Source organism: Brassica napus, chromosome C3 (assembly GCF_020379485.1).
Source record: "Brassica napus cultivar Da-Ae chromosome C3, Da-Ae, whole genome shotgun sequence".
Taxonomy (NCBI): domain Eukaryota; kingdom Viridiplantae; phylum Streptophyta; class Magnoliopsida; order Brassicales; family Brassicaceae; genus Brassica; species Brassica napus.
This window is the reverse complement of record NC_063446.1, coordinates 48,726,099-48,742,459: the sequence shown is the minus strand read 5'-3', so window position 1 is coordinate 48,742,459 and position 16,361 is coordinate 48,726,099. Positions and strand designations below refer to the sequence as shown.

General features: G+C 42.1%; 1 protein-coding gene and 1 non-coding gene across 2 annotated transcripts; both read left to right on the top strand.

Moving 5' to 3' along the window:
• Positions 1–989: 989 nt before the first annotated feature.
• Positions 990–1,096, top strand: LOC125584743. Its single transcript, XR_007321652.1, has one exon. It is a non-coding gene; the product is annotated as a small nucleolar RNA R71 (small nucleolar RNA).
• A 13,808-nt stretch (positions 1,097–14,904) lies between these two features.
• LOC111209488 lies at positions 14,905–15,747 on the top strand. Its single transcript, XM_022709416.1, has one exon. It carries the CDS (start codon positions 14,905–14,907, stop codon positions 15,745–15,747), a length of 843 nt encoding a protein of 280 aa, XP_022565137.1.
• Positions 15,748–16,361: the final 614 nt, after the last annotated feature.

Below are 16,361 nucleotides of genomic sequence, written 5' to 3'. Positions count from 1 at the left end.
CAATGCATTGGTATAGAGGACCTTGATCTCCTCTTGAGTCTCTTTACAGTTTTTAAAGAACTTGAGCAATGGACGAATCTGCAGAGCATCTTCGAATGCAAATTCTTTAAGAAGCCTTCTCACCATCTTGTTAAAACATATCAGCTGCTCTTCACTAATGGGATCCATCAGATGTCTAGGTGGAATTGGATAGGGAACCTTGGGAACATAGACTCGAGATGGTGGAGTCTCAGCAGATTCGTCGGGAGCAGTTACTGCAGAAATAGTAGGCTGCTCTGCTCTCTCTTCTGCGCCTGGAGCAGTCTCAGCAGACAGCTGCTCTGTTGCTCTTCCCTCAGCTTTCTCACATCTCATATCTGTTGCATTACAGTTCTCAACCCTATGATTCATCACACTGTTTCCACGAAAGGTTTCTTGCTGCTTCTTAACCGTTTCAGCAGTTTGAGCAAGCTGAACATCAATCCTCTTTATGTTGTTCTCACAGTATCATATTTTGAATACAGCTCAGCGAACATGTTGTCCATTCTGGTGTTATGTCTGTGGTAACCTGATTCAGTGCCTTGACCTGGACCTGCTGGCTCTGCAGAAGTTGTTCCATCATAGTACTCAGATTTTTCAACTCACTATGTGAACTTCTCGTGGTAGCTGGAGCAGCTTGCAGGTCGCTCTGCGGTTTCTGCTGGTTGGTCTCTTGGTAACTGTTCTGCGTGGCCTGCTCCATGAACAAGACTTGCCCTTTGTTACTGTTGAGGAGCAGGTCAACCTTGGCGGTTAGCTCCTCTTTCCACTGAGCATCAATACTGCTGACTTTCTTGGAGTGGTCAGTCTCCTGATTCTTGTTGGCTGATCTAGCAACCATGTTCTCAATCAGCTCAAATGCTCCCACAGCCGTCTGAGTCATGAAATTTCCCCTGCTCGCAGAGTTCAGAGCAGTCTGGAATTCCCAGTCTACTCCATCATAAAAAATGCCCAAGAGGTAATCATCATCAAATCCATGGTGAGGGCATTCTCTGCGGTAGTCATTGAAACGCTCCCATGCATCATAAAAAGGCTCATCAGCGAGCTGTTTGAAAGAGGTGATCCTGCTCCTGAGAGCAGCTGTTTTTGCCTTTGTGTAGAAGTGGCTCAGGTAGACTGCTCTGACCTGTTCCCATGAAGTGAGAGAGCCGGTAGGGAGAGATTTCAGCCACCGTGCAGCTTTTCTCCCAAGAGAGAATGGGAATAGCATACACTTGATGTAGTCTGGAGGCACGCCATTCGCACGAGTGAAACTGCAGATTTTTTCTAAGCTCTCAATATGCTCCATTGGGATCTCTGATGGGAGGCCACTGAAAACCTTGCTCTGCACTAGAGCGATCAGAGAAGGCTTGATCTCAAAGTCTTGCCTCAGACAGGGTGGAGGAACAATGGCAGAGCGCGTACTAGGGATGTTCCGCGATAGGTTTCTTTCACCGATTGGAGCAGCATGCACCTGCTGTTCTTTCTGCGCGAGAGCAGCCTGTTGAGCAGCAGTCTGCTGAGTTTGGATGGTCTGCTGCATTTGGAGCATTGTTTGTTGCATCAGTTGCATTGCTGCAGCAAGATCATCCTGATGGCCGTGATCACCCATGGTGGTGTTGGTTGGCCTTGGCTGTTGTCTGTTCTCTCTTTCTAACCTTGCAAGCTCTTGGTTGCTGAGTGTAACTAAATGTCCTTGTGCGTTTCTCCGAGTATGTCTACTGGTCATGCACCTGTAACACTAGCTGCAACAAAGAGAAAAAAAGCAAGTTAGAGGTCTTAGACTAAATAAATAATCGAAAAATAAAGGTAAAAAGATGGTCCCCGGCAATGGCGCCAAATTGATATTACGTGTATACACACACCAATTAACCTAATGTGCACACTACCACAATCGAATGGTATGTCGATGTAGCACTTTAGGATCGAATCCACAGAGACCAAATGTTATACTTTATTTCTATAGGATCAATATCAAGCTAAGACAAAACGATGAAATTCTAAATAAGAAAATAAAACAACCAAGTAACAGATTTGATTGGAGTTTTCAGATGATGAAGAATGCTAGCCTAGGGTGCTTCATTGGGTGTTAACATGATGAACCAAACAATTATTCAAGCTCGGTTAAGAACAGTCTAGAACTCAGATTTCTTAGATAGAACAGCCTGCTCTCGCAGAGCTGCTCCTTTTGCAGAGCGACCTTGACACCTAAGCTCTCACTTGGATCAAGGGTCGGTAGCAAATATTAAAGCACAGATCTAATGTGTTCACAAAATACCCTGATATCTACTCTCGCTGATCATGGATATGATGCTCGTTTATAACAGATCTAGCAACCTAATTCATGGTTAATGATAAAAGGTTAAACCTAGATTCAAACACTGAGTGACTAGATTAGTATTAGCATTAAGAGCAGTTATAAACGAAGACAAAGAGATGAAGCTTATCTATGTTCAGTTCATGAATCAACACCCTAGCACCCTAGACTAACAAATCTGACTACTCAGCCATAGCACAAGAAAACACAGAGATCATAATAGGAGAAGACATGAAATAACACTGCAATAAAAGAGAAATAGTATTAAGGAGGTCTTCTCTAAAACGAGAGAGATGAAGATCCTTCTCCCTTTACAAATCCTCAAATCTTAAAGTCTCCAATCTTTTCTTGTTTGTAGAATAGCGTAAAGTGTCAAAGAAAATAAGAATAGAATATGTCTTCGGGCCACAGGCGGCTGGGAGAAGAAATTAGAAAAGCTAGGGAAAATCCCGAAATTAATGAGAAGTTTCCATAATTTTCGGGAGCAGGCCTGGGGTTGCTCCGTAGGGGTGCTCCGCGGCAGAAAACTCCCAATTTTCATTCTTTTTTCATGTGTCTCTCCAAATGCCTCCTTACCTAATCCAGACCTGTAATGACTCAAAAAGTACTAGAAAGACTCGATAAAGACTTGAAAGCAGTTAAGAAAACATATATAAAAGATGTCAAAAACACCATATATCAGCAACCCACTATTAGGTAATTTTAATTGGTTTTCTTAGTTACTAGTATTTACTTTCGTTTTCATTCTTTCAGATTTATTGCAAGACCCAAGTAGGATGATCACCATATCGACCGTGGACGAGACGTCGACATCGATCGACCTACAATCACATACGACGATCGATGCATACCGATGCACATCGATCGATTCCCACTCTGGTCAGGTTTATCTTCCTAACTTGTTACATTGAGTACTTATGATTTAGTTTCCACCATAACTCCGACTGTGTTACACTGGGACAGTGTAATTTAAGTCTGGGGGGAGGTTTACTGATATAATTTATTCTGATTCTTATAAAATGATTTTTAATACATTATGCTTAGCTATGTGAAAGGGACTATGATCTTATTATTGATTTATACTTGAATGTCTAACCACTCTTTAGCATCATTCTAGATGTACTGATTGCAGATAGTACTAAAGATGCAAAAGTGAATCAACCTATCAACTATACACACTTGCCTCGATTGTTTGAAGGAACCAAAGCTGGCCTCCAATACTAAACCTGACATAATCGCTTGTCTTGGGGCTTGGTATACATGGGATCAGATTCTTCAGACAAGTCTGGTAGGTAACGCCTTGTGTAGATTCATTTATCACATTTCCTCTCTCTATTTCGACCCTAGAGTACTTAGTTAGTTAAAAAAAAAATCCGAAATTTACTACTTAATTAGGACTTAGGATTTAGTTAGGAGGAATATGAACAGGACTTGGTGGCTAAAACCATTAAGGCTTGATTCATAAAGATTCCAATAAAAGAATTCGAACGAGACTTGGAGGCGGCAATCTTCAAGGCTCGCTTCACAAAGAATTCTTGGATATAAGTCAAAAAGAAGTGAATAGGGCTTGGTGGCAACCACCATTAAGTCTTGATTCATGGAAGCCTATCCAATCTTGGTCACTGATCTTGCAATATAAGCAGACTTTGACTCAAGAGATAAATTAGAGAGAGAGAATTTATGAACTAACTTTTACCTACAGTTCCAGATACTTGTCTGAAAATTCTTGCATCCTGTGATCGATACTCCCAAGGTAAAGCATTCACTTTTATATTTTTGCTAATAAATGAGGTTAGTAGAGGGGAATGTCAGACAGGATTTGCTGAGTTGTAGACTAGTTGAATTTGGTTGCTAAGCTAGGATAATGCATAATGTGCTTTTGTGATTAGGACTTTTAAGATGTGGTTTACGAAATTGTAGAGGTGATGATTTCTGTGTTTTAAATCTATAAGTCTCTGCTGTTTTCAAACCTCTTTCAGAGAGACTGCCAGTTTGTTTTCCTTGAGGACAAGCAAAAGGGTAAGTCTGGGGGAGTTGATATACCATGGATTTGACCCATTTTCATCCATGGTATATAAGTATTTTACTATCTATATATTAGATATTCTATCCTATTAGGTATGTTTTCAGGTTCAGGAGTATCTTGGAGTAAAGTGATGATTATGGAGCATTTAGGAGCTTAAAAGAGATTTCATCCGAGCTGACCATTAGAGGTCGATACGAAGAAGAAGCAATCGTTCGTTGCACATCCAGTGCCGTCGATCGATACAGAAGAGAAACCTCGACGATTGAAGATTATGATCGATCGATGTACATCCTGTACCATCGATCGATGTCGAGACGCGAGATGCGCGACTTGGTTCCAGCCGACTTTAAACCCAATTCTTCACTAAATTACAAGATTACTCCTGACGAGTTTTTAACCTAATAGTTATATACTTGCCTAAGTGTTAGGAGGCAAAAGAGCTTTTGGCCACCATTGTATTCTTATTTTCAGCAGAGAGTTTTATGAGAGAAAATCATAGAGAGATTTGTGATTGGAACTCCATTGATTCATCTATTCTTTTCTATGCAATTTTTATCTATATTTTGTGTCATGAATTGCCTAGCTATGTCTGAATAGTTCACTTGTTAGATTCAGGGTTCAAATAGGTTAGAGGGATTAGCCCCAACTATAGATTTGCTAAGTTGTGATATTCAATGATTGATTGTTCATTAATGATTGTTTTAGCCTTGCTAACTAGAACATGAACCTAGGAATTAGTATGAGTCAAGCATCCTTGACCACCCTGTCCTGAATCTAATCTGTCATGCTAGGACTGCTAGAGAGATGCTAACCGCTGATCTAGGAGACTAGTGAGCATTATCAACCTACGCCTAGGGCTTAGCTAGAAGCATCGATCGATATTGTCTTCTGACAATCGATCGATATCGCGAAAGGTGTATCGATCGATATCCCTATAGGATCATCGATCGACACTTTCTTGTGATCAAAACACGATAGTTGAGATCCAAGATCTAGTTAGTTAACCAGTGAAACATTGCCATCGCTGATCACTATGATTAAGGAGTTGAGCTCTAATATATCATGCATGCAACTGTTAGGCATCTATAGGACTATAATCTCCAACACCTGAATAGAAACCCTGCATCTAATATCTTCCAATAAGTTACACCCCCAATTATCTTGTTAGTCGAGGAATAGACTTGCTCAATTAGGATTGCTATTTACTTTTAAACCATAAAACAACAAACACTTAAAATTAATAATTTGATTAGATTTAATAGGTTCCCTAGCTCCTTGTGGATTTGATCCCTAAGTACTGCAACTGAACCTCTTATTTGAGAGAGTAATTCACTCCTTAGGGTAATTTGAGTGGTATCAACAAATGGCGCAGAGGAGATGAAGCAATGCGAGACTTCACTGGTACATGGTTCAACAAGCGCAAAGAAGAGATGGAGATTTGTTTCCCAACAAGTGCCAGCTTTCAACATTACTAGCCCAATCACCTCCAAAGTCAAGCTAAATGACTATAACAAAGCGCTGAGTGGGAGGCAACCCACTATTAGGTAATATTTATTTGGTTTTTATTAATCTAGTATTTATGTTGGTTTTTAATTATTGCAGGTCATAAAAAAAAAGATCCGAGTAGACGATTGCCGTTAGTATCGACCGACGAGACACTGCCGACATCGATCGACAGAGCATCACCTGCCGCGGGCGATATCAATATCCTTACATCGGTCGACACCCATTCCGATCTGGTATATCGTTCTAACTTGTTACATTAAGTCCTTATGATTTAATTATCACCAAAACTCCAACTGAATTGACACTAGGGACAGTGTAGTTTAAGTCTGGGGAAGGTTTAGTGATATTAGTTTATTTATGAGTCTTATATATTTTCAAAAATAAGTTTTTATTGAGTCAAGAAGGGGATGATGAACTTTTTCAATTTTTACTTACTATCTAACCACTCTCTTGCACCATTCTTTGAGGTTATTGACTGCAGGGTGTACTGATCGGTAACACCAAAGTGGATCACCTGCCAATAACATCCACGTTAACTGAGAAAGTATGAAGGAACCGAAGCTGACTTCCAACCTTAATCAATTCAACTTGCTTGTTTTGGGGCTTGGTATACATTGGATCGGATTCCTCTTTCAGGTCTGAAAGGTACAAGTCTGTAAATTTTTGGTTTCCTTCTCTCCTCTCTTTGGCATCTCAAAGATAAAAATAAAAATAAAAGAGTGAAATGATTTCTTGAAAGAGGCAGAGGGGTAAGAGTGTCTCCTGTGACCCCATTATTCTAAATCTGAAAGGAATGATCACACATTGTGGAACCGAGGGGTATGAGTGTCTCCTGTGATCCCATTATTCGCTACACTTTGTAAAAAAAGAGCTACAAAAGTAGAAAAGTCAATGAGATGAACAAGATGGCTATATCAGCATCAACCTTCATTGAAATTGAAACTAATGAGATTCAGAGAAGAGAGATATAGGGAGAAAGGAAACTAGAATAACACTACCTGTTTACTCAGATACCTGCTAGAGTAAGAGTCCATGTGTCCCTTGATTGATACTCCCAAGATTTAGCCTACACATTTATATGCATAAATGAATTCAGTGGAGGGTATGTCAGGTGGAATCAGCTAAGCCGTGGGCTGTAAGGTTTGGTTGCTAAGCTGAGGTCTAGTACATGAAGTGCCTCTAAAGTTGGCACTTATCTGATGTGGCTTGCAACATCGCAGAGGTAAAAGTAGTACGTTTAAAATTGTGTGAGTCCCTGCTGTTTTCAAACTTCTTTCAGAGAGACTGCCTGTTTGTTTTGCTTGAGGACAAGCAAAAGGGTAAATCTGGGGAAGTTGATAAGCCATGGACTTGACCCATTTTCACCCATGGTTTATAGGTGTTTTTATAACTAATTATTATATTATAGAGTCTATTTATTATTATATTTATAAGATCAGGAGTGATTTGGAGATAAGTGTTGATTCTGGAGTCTTTTGGAGATTTTTGGAGCAAGCACCCGAGATGACCATCGAGCTCGACCATCGGTCGATATTGTGGGAGAAATATCAATCGATGTTCACATCAGAACAACAGCGAAGAGCGCAGAAAGCCCATTTGGTCACAACCGACTTGAAGCCCAAGTCTTCACCAATTTACAAGATTACCCCTGACGAGTTTTAACCTAATTATATAAGCTTTGCTACCATGTTAGAGGCAAAGTGTGCTTTTCTTGTGTTTTCTTGTTTTACTATTTTCAGCAAAGGTTTTCTAGGATTTTGATAGATTGGAGAGAAGATCCAAAGTTATATTTATGATTGGAACTCCATTGATATCTATTTACTATTCTAATGAAGTTTTTTTACCTAATTGCTATTATGAATTGCTCATCCATGTCAGAGTAGTTTCTTTGCTAGATTTTAGGGTTTAAATAGGTTAAGTGGGATTAGCCCCAACTATAGATTGCTGAGTTGTGATAATAATCATTAGGATTGTCATTAATGCATGATTCTAGATTAGCTACCTAGAACTTGCCCTAGGAATGTTAGATATAACCGATAGCTTCAATCTCATCCCGAAACCATTTTAATTGAGCTAAGATTCTTGCTAGAGTAAGGCGAGAGCTGATCTAGCAAGCTTAGTGAGCACATTCAACCCGCGCATTAACGCATGGCCAATAGCGTCGATCGATATTCAAATAGAATAATCGATCGACGTTGCGAATAGTGTATCGATCGATATTCATATAGAATCATCGATCGACACTTGTCAATAGACGAACCTAGAAAGCGAGAGCCTAGTGGTTCGTTTATAAGTGTTGAGCTCTACATTATCATTGCATGCAACTCACTAGTCATCTGTAGGATTATAATTCCAAGTTTCCTGAATAAAAACCCTAACTCTAGCTATTTCCTTTTTAAGCACCAAAACCTCAACCAATCAATCGAGCAATTACTTGCTCAACAAACTGCAATTTTACATTTAAATCATTAAACCATCTTACTTAACAAATCCAATTAGATTTATTAGGTTTCCTAGCTCCTTATGGATTCGATCCCTAAGTACTACAATTCAACCTCTTATTTTGGAGAGTAAATTCACTCCTTAGGGTAATTTGAGTGATATCAGCTTCTGCCTTTGTTTTCCCTCGTTCGCATCCGAGAAGGCAAAAATCCCGCAGCTGACACCACATTGGTTCTGTATTAAACCTCTTAGGCTTCGTCTTCCTCAGACAAAAACAAATCAGTTTTCATAAGACTATAGGTAACATTATACGAAACATTTGTCGTATAACTGAAACCTAGAGCGGATAATCGTTTTCTACGACAATCTGCCATCTTAACACGGATAACTCCGGCAAACTGGGCCTATCAATCTCGACAAGCGTTCTTTGGCCCTCGGTCAATTACTCCTTCCAGTAAAAAATTTCGAACCAGAATTTGGCATCCCCTTTAGGACGATTGTAAACTAACATGACCTTAATGTTAACATGAAAGTACCATGGTCTAATCCTTGACCTACAACGTCCTTGGCTATCTGAGTGAACGCATCCTTCACGCCAAGCCAAACTATTTGAGAAACCATCGCTCCATCACTTAACAGCTAAACGACAATCTACGATTTGTCTAAAAACGTGGTGTCACTATTAAGAAAAATATTATCGTATAACCCATAGTCGGAAATCATATGATAAATTCTTCGTAACGAAACTCAGTCCTAACAACCAAACGGTTAACCAAAAACCTAAACTTGTTGACAATCGACCAAGTTTGATACATTCCACAATAAGCCCGCTATGTTTTTCCCATAATATGTGACATGTAAGGAAAAATTCGTAACAAAGCTCGTAGAGCTATACGAAACATCCTTAAAAATGCACGAAATAGATCTCAGAAGACCAACATTTCACAAAGCACTATGAAGGAAAACGCTTCTTCCCTTGGACATATTTACGCGACCCCTCAGTCCTAATTCCTCGATCGCAAATCAAACTATTAGCATCCAAACAGCAATAAAGGTTTTGGCTGCGAACATCCAAAGACAAACCAAAAATGTTTCTCCGACGTAAGGTTAAGACTAAACTCTTGCAACACCGCGAAACATCTTCAAGCCCGCAAACATTTCAACCATGAAATGCGACATGCAAAAGAAAAACCAATCTTCAGTATCGCGAGACACCGCAGACGCTTGAAGAATAATTTTTTCGACAAAAATACCTTCCTCGATAAAAACACCTTCTTGGAAGACCAAACAGTCATACACACTAACATCTTCTCAAACATGTATCCTTCGCGAAGAGTCAAAAATGGTAATATCTACCGATAAGTTTGTTGCTGATCATAACAAACTCTCAACATCCTAAACAGACTAAGCCATCTCGTAGAGATAGCTCTCGAACACCCGACACAAGGGTAATAGCGCTATATAAAAAATATAAAATTTTGTTCAACACTTTCGGGAGACTTAAAATTGTCCTCGAAGAGATGCTCCATTCCTACGATACAAGTCACATAAGCCGAGAACATATCGCAGACTTTAAAGTGGGATGGAATCAGGTCAAAAACGATACGGGAAACGTAAGTCGAAGTAGTCATCGCAACCCCTAAAGCCGTGATTAGACCTAGGTCTTGCCCTAAACCCAAATCACTGGTCACTAACATCTCTAGGCATAGTATCAAACACCCTGATATGAGATCCCAAAATTTGTCTCTTGGCTAATATTCGAGGGTCTTCAGAAATCCCGCAAGTTTACGCACTGCGGAAAACTCTTCAAACAGATCACATATATAATAGTTCACACAGAGTTAGATTACGAGATGAGAACTCGTAGTCTTCCCTCTACACCCATATAAAATTCCATTGGCAGCAACATGCCTGATAACCTCTACACGACATATAAACTAGAACGTAAAGGTCTCGCTGGAAAACAGGTCAGAAGAATCTTAACTCCAAGACGAACTACGAAAGGCTTGATCCCTTCAACAAGGGTACGTAGGAAGCCGTCATAAGGTGCAGCTCCAATCTTATCGCATTCCACTCTCAGAAGAATGAGAAGACCACTTACGATGGACCTTTTCAACCATTAATTCCGCCTAACTTGCCTAACTTGCCTAACTTGCCAAGCCACTCGCTAGAACCTCACGCTAAAAGCTCACAATTCTAACGAGCTGGGGGGGCTAACTGTTGGGGTCAAAATCGGTCACAACGAAATCAATGTCTAAAAGTCCCCGGAAAATATTTCTCGCAATATAAATTTCGTATAATTTTTATTGAAAAGGTTGTACGATGTTCTAGAATTATTTTATAGACAATAAGAAGCAAACATTGTTGGGGTAAAAAAACGGTTATCTCGAAATAAACGTCCAAAAATTGTGTTTCTGTACGCCAGCTTTCTCGACACACTCTAGACAAAATTTCTTGAGCAAATGACTCGAGAGAAATAGATAACGGAACCAAACAAGCAGTCCAACTCGTTCGTTCGAACCTTTTGTGGTGCAGAACTGCACATACGCATCAGATGTTTAGCTATGGATGAAGACTTTCTCATGGATTTATTGATCCCATCTTTTGACACAAGATAGAGCTTTGAGTTAGCTTTCAAATGCCACTGTTCTGAGGTCAACCAGCATCCTGCAGCAGAAGTTATGCCCGTTTTATTAAAGACTGGACAGAGGATACCGTCCAACTCACCCGTTTGGCGAGTTGGACCGACCACATTGTCCAATTCGCCCATTTGGCGAGTTGGAACGATCACACCATACAACTCGCCCATTTGGCGAGTTGGACCGATCACGCTGCCTTCACCCCATTCCCGTAGCTCCCTCTTCTGTGATCGAATCGAACTTACTCTTGTTTCGGCTCGATCGGAGTCATCATTGGAACTTTACAGTTTAGAAACCGCAAAGAACTCGTTCACTCGAAGGAAATTCGGATTTCTCGTGTAAAACGGTAACGGTTAAGTAAACACCTCGAACTGCCTACGCTATACGAGAAATTTGGTAGTTCTTCAAAATTGACGTCGTTTCGACAATGCTCTTTCTGTAAAATCATTAAAACGCTAAGGTCGAAGAATGGCCCGAAAGGGCCCAGGACGCGGCAAAAAATCCACTTATGATTTTATGCGAAATGGGGCCCAAATTGTTATGACGGTTTATCCTTCTATTATGCAGGAGAAGATAAATGTCAAGTTCAGAAGATGAATGTGAAGTTTCGAAGATAAACATGAAGATCGAGGGAAAAATGAATATTTCCGCGAAGTGATAAACTCGACCGAGGGCAGAAAAGGAAAGAGCAAACCGCCTCTTGGAGGGTATATAAGAATGTCGAAGTTGAAGATGCAAAGGGGAGACAATTCTTTTTACTCTTAGAAACTTTAGGCATTATTCTCGACATGTTCTGTTTCTATGACTGGCACCCGATTACCAGACAAACTCGCGCAAGCAGTTCGATCTCTTGGTTCACTCCTTGAATCGAACTACGTTCGGCTTGATCCTTGAAAGGGGTACGTAGGCAGCCTTTCATAAGGTTCAGTCCGAAATCAATCAAAACCTTTTTCATATCCTTTTCGTCTTCTATTATCGAGCTACGACACAACTAGGTTTAAGGTTGCTAGAACTAGGTAATTCGCTGACAGCTCTTGCGGCCGAAGCTTTTATAATATGTTGTAATGATCGCAACGCTATTCGAAATAAGATCTACCTTTTCTATAAATTCGTTTTTGCTATCTTTTCATATTTTCCGCATTTATTTGGTCACTTGTCGTTGGCCCTCGCAGAGAATCCGGGACCTCAGGGAAAGTTAGGGTTTCTTGACTTTCCTCCGATTACGGAAATCGACTGTGTGAATTTTGATTCCCACAATGAAGCTTACCACAACAACTGATTGACAGAAGAACTCAGATGGTCCTCCTACCCCTTAACTGAACTTCCCACTAAACAAATTTAAAAACAGAAATCAAATCGGTTCTTCACAAAAACAGAACAAGGCCTAGTGTTTACTCTTGATTCTCACCTTCTGATCTTCTATAAAGTAAGGAACTGAGCTAGAGGATGAAAGTAGGTCGTCCAAGGTCTTGTAAAAATTTTCTCTGATTTTTCCTCTGATTTTTGTCTCACTTTTTCTCTGTTTTACTCACTGTTTTTCTCTCTGAAATTTTTTAGATTTTTCTGCAGTTCTGAACGTGGGAAGCAGCTGGAGAGGGGTTAAATATGAGGTGAGCTTGCTTCAGGTGAGGGTTTCACTCAGGACAAAGCAAGGCTGAGTGGGGACAGCTGGCCAGCTGCTTCAGCACTCTCAGTACAAGCTGCTGTCATTTCCTTAACCTGAAGAAACTCCAGCCCTTTCATGTGCTTCTCACACGACAACCTAAGAAACAAGGCAAGCAGGCAGCTTGTGATTATCATGTGCCAGTTACTGAAGAAGCTAGGTAAACAGGCAGGTGCAAGTCTAAGACTGAATAAGTGCACAACCAGGCTGGTGAAGGGCATAACTCAATTCTAAAATTATTTCGGACGTTGGTAGAAAATTTTAAATAATTTTTCAACCAAATATTCCTTGTTTTTGGCTCTCGTCTTGTTCTCGTAAAATCTTATCCAGCTTAATAAAATTTCGACCAAAATATTTAAGACTCGACCAAACTAACAAGGGAAGGTCTTTCTACCACAAGACAGTCCCGTCGAGAAATTAATCTACCGGGTCGAATTTTATTTTTATTAATCCTGGTCAAACCAACTAAAAACTGGTCGAGCGGGATTTTTTTCGACCAAAAATTTATTGGCTCGTGAGGGTTACTACAAGCTATGTCTTCTTCCCATTTGACTTGTGCCCAGGCTCGGGATATTATGTCCTCCATGGAGCCAAAACCTTTACACATTGTAGCTTCACGGGACTCTTTTGGAAGTGCAACCGCGAGCATCCGCTGCTTGTACTGAGAGATATGATCGTCGGGGTCGCTTGTACCATCGTACATCTTTATGCTGGGGAAGGAAAACTTCCTAGGCATCTCGACCGAGGCGATTCCTTCCACGAAGGGGTATCGGCGCGTAGGAGTCCGGGTTACTCCTTCGGATTGGGGGGGGCTACTCCTGGTAGGCGTTCCACCATGGACTGCATGGCATCGAATCTCTTGGAGAACATCCGCTCGAGGTAGGCGGTCATGGAGGACTCTGTCGCTGATATCTTCTCAGGTGTCTCCTTATCGTATTCTGGCTCGGAATCACTCTCCTCCAGGTTGTGGACTCGAGGATTCTCAGCTCCTTCACGCGTTGCCCCGGCTACACCTGACGCAGGAGCTGGATCGGTCGCACCTTCTCTGGAGTTAGGAGTGTTTAGATTCCCTATGGGTCGAACCTGGGTGTTGAAACGACGCTTCTTGTTTCCTGCCGTATTGCGGGCTTGGTTCTGATCCCGAAGGACCGTATTCTCCGACTGCAACTTGCTGAGTTTCTCGGCACTTTGCTCCAGCTGTTTGGAGTGTTCGTCAAGTTTCTCCTTCAGACTCTGGACTTCTGAAGAGAGGTTGGGGTTTTCCCCGGTTGCTTACCGAGTTCGATTCATCTCGGTTATTTGGCTCTGCATGCCGTCAATTTGCTTCTGGATGGCTCGTTATGCTCGTCCACCGTCATCGTCACGTAGTTTGATTACTCCCCTCCTTCTAGCGCCAAACTGTTAGGGGATTTTTGTGTAGGCTCTTTTAGAGTACCACAGAACGATGGATAAGCTGGTTTCTATTAAGTGTTTGTGTATGTTTCGTGGGGATTTAGTAAGATAACGAAGATATAGGCTTGAAGAGACTTTTATTAGATAGAACAAGCAAGAACAAGCGAGGTTACAAGGTATTAGGTAAGAACCCTAATTCTAGCCGTCTAGTTCTAATCTCTAAGCCTTGGAGAGGTCGATCCCTTGCTTTAGAGATTTAGGAGCTCTTATATAGTCGTCCTGAAGTGGGTTTGGTTTAGGTTAAACTTTTCCATATTCGGAATTATGGAAGGTTCTCCTTGTCAGAAATCTTCCATTTCTTGAAAGGGAGGTTGGTCCCTGGACCGATCCCAGGGTTCCTTTTAGCGGGGACCTGGAGCGTTCCTTTTAGCGGGGACCTGGAGCGTTCCTTTATCAGTGACCCGGGGGCCTCGGTCCTGCCTGGAGGCTGGAGGAAATGATACTGGGGTATTTTTCCCCAACACCTACTGCAATCTCTGCCTTTAAGAGAGGATTGATCCCCGATGGGGGATCTTTATAGAAGCTAACAAAATACCAGTGCAAGACCATGGAAGATGTGCTATCCCGAGCCTGGGAACAGGTAAAATAGGAAGAATATGTTGCAAGTCGTTCTAAGGCACGGAAAAAGCAAGATCCCAAAGTGGTCAGACCAGACCGAAACGAGCGAGACGAGAGACCCTCTCCAAGACCAATAAAGGATTCTGGGAACAAAAACCGAGGTAGGTACCAGAACCGACCGATCGAGAAGGCATAAGGGATGGCAGTCTCCACGTGGCCGGACATCTTTCATCTCTCTATCTCAAAGCCGGATCTGGTCAATGTTCTGAGGTAGATGGGCCAACAGGTCAAGTGGCCTTAGAAGATGAAAGCACCCGACTCTTTCCGGAACCCTGGTCTTTGGTGCGACTTCCACCGCGACCACGGACATAAAACGGAGGACTGCGCCGCACTAAGGATCGAGGTCAACGAACTACTCAAGAACGGATACCTCCGAGAATTCCTTTCCGAGAAGGCCAAGAGCTATCTAAACAAAGAGACGTCCGGGAAGCCCACCGAAGCTGTTCCCGCCTCGCCACCTCGACAAGACCGAATAATCCACGTCATATTAGGAGGCTCGGAAATCAGTGGTATAAGCCTTGCTGCCACGAAGAAAAGCACCTGGAACGCCAAGAACGGCCTAGAGGTAGCCAAGCCAAAACGTTTTCTTCTGGGTACGGACGATATAAGCTTCACAGCCAAAGAGCAAGAGAAGGTCTTAACCCCACATCATGACGCCCTAGTCATATCCCGCATTGTAGCGAACTGCCTAGTAAAGAGGATATTGGTAGACAATGGGAGCTCTGCCAATATCATCTTCCAAGCCGCATATCAGGACCTAGGGCTGGAAAAAAGCGCTCTGACACGGAGAATAACCCCACTCATAGGATTCAGCGGAGAAGTCAAACAAACTGCTGGAGAGGTCATCCTCCCAGTATACACTGAAGGGATTAGCATGTCAACCAAGTTCCTTGTCGTTGACTGCCAATCACCTTACAACATGATCATGGGACAACCATGGATTCATGACATGGGAGCCGTCCCTTCGAGTCTTCACAAGATGGTGAAATTCCCAACACCCTGGGGCATAAGAGCAATCAGAGGAGACCAAGAGAACTCCCGCTCGTGCTACTACACTACTCTGAAGGGAAAGAACAAGGTCTTATAGCAATTACAGAGCAAACCCCCGACTCGACACACCGAGGAACCGGAGGTTGAATAAATGGACGACGTACCATTTATCGAAGGGGACCAGACCTGGCACCTCAAGGTTGGCTCCAAGCTAACCGAGGGATTAAAAAGGAGATTAATAGACTTCCATAGGTCTAACTCCGATTGCTTCGCGTGGTTCCACGCAAACATGCCTGGGATTGATCCGGAGATCATCATGCACAAGCTGCAAGTAAATCCCCTACATCAGCTTGTCAGACAAAAGAGGAGGAAGTTTGCTCCCGAAAGGGATGCAATCATCAACGACGAAGTCAAAAGTCTGCTCGACGCAGGGTTCATTCGCAAGGAGCAATATCCAGAGTGGCTAGCCAACGTGGTCATAGTCAAGAAGAAGAATTGGAAGTGGCGAGTCTGCATAGACTTCAACAAGTCTTGCCCAAATGACCCTTTTCCTCTGCCTCATATCGACAAGGTGGTCGACGCCACAGCCGGGCATCAGCTAATGGGCTCCATGGATGTGTTCTCCGGCTATAATCAAAAATTCATGCATCCGGAAGACCAAGAAAGGACATCCTTCATGACATCCAGAGGGATCTACTGCTACAAAGTCAT

What these genes read in the sequence shown, in the direction of transcription:
- LOC111209488 (XM_022709416.1), top strand. Translation starts at nt 14,905, where the DNA reads ATGAAAGCACCCGACTCTTTCCGGAACCCTGGTCTTTGGTGCGACTTC.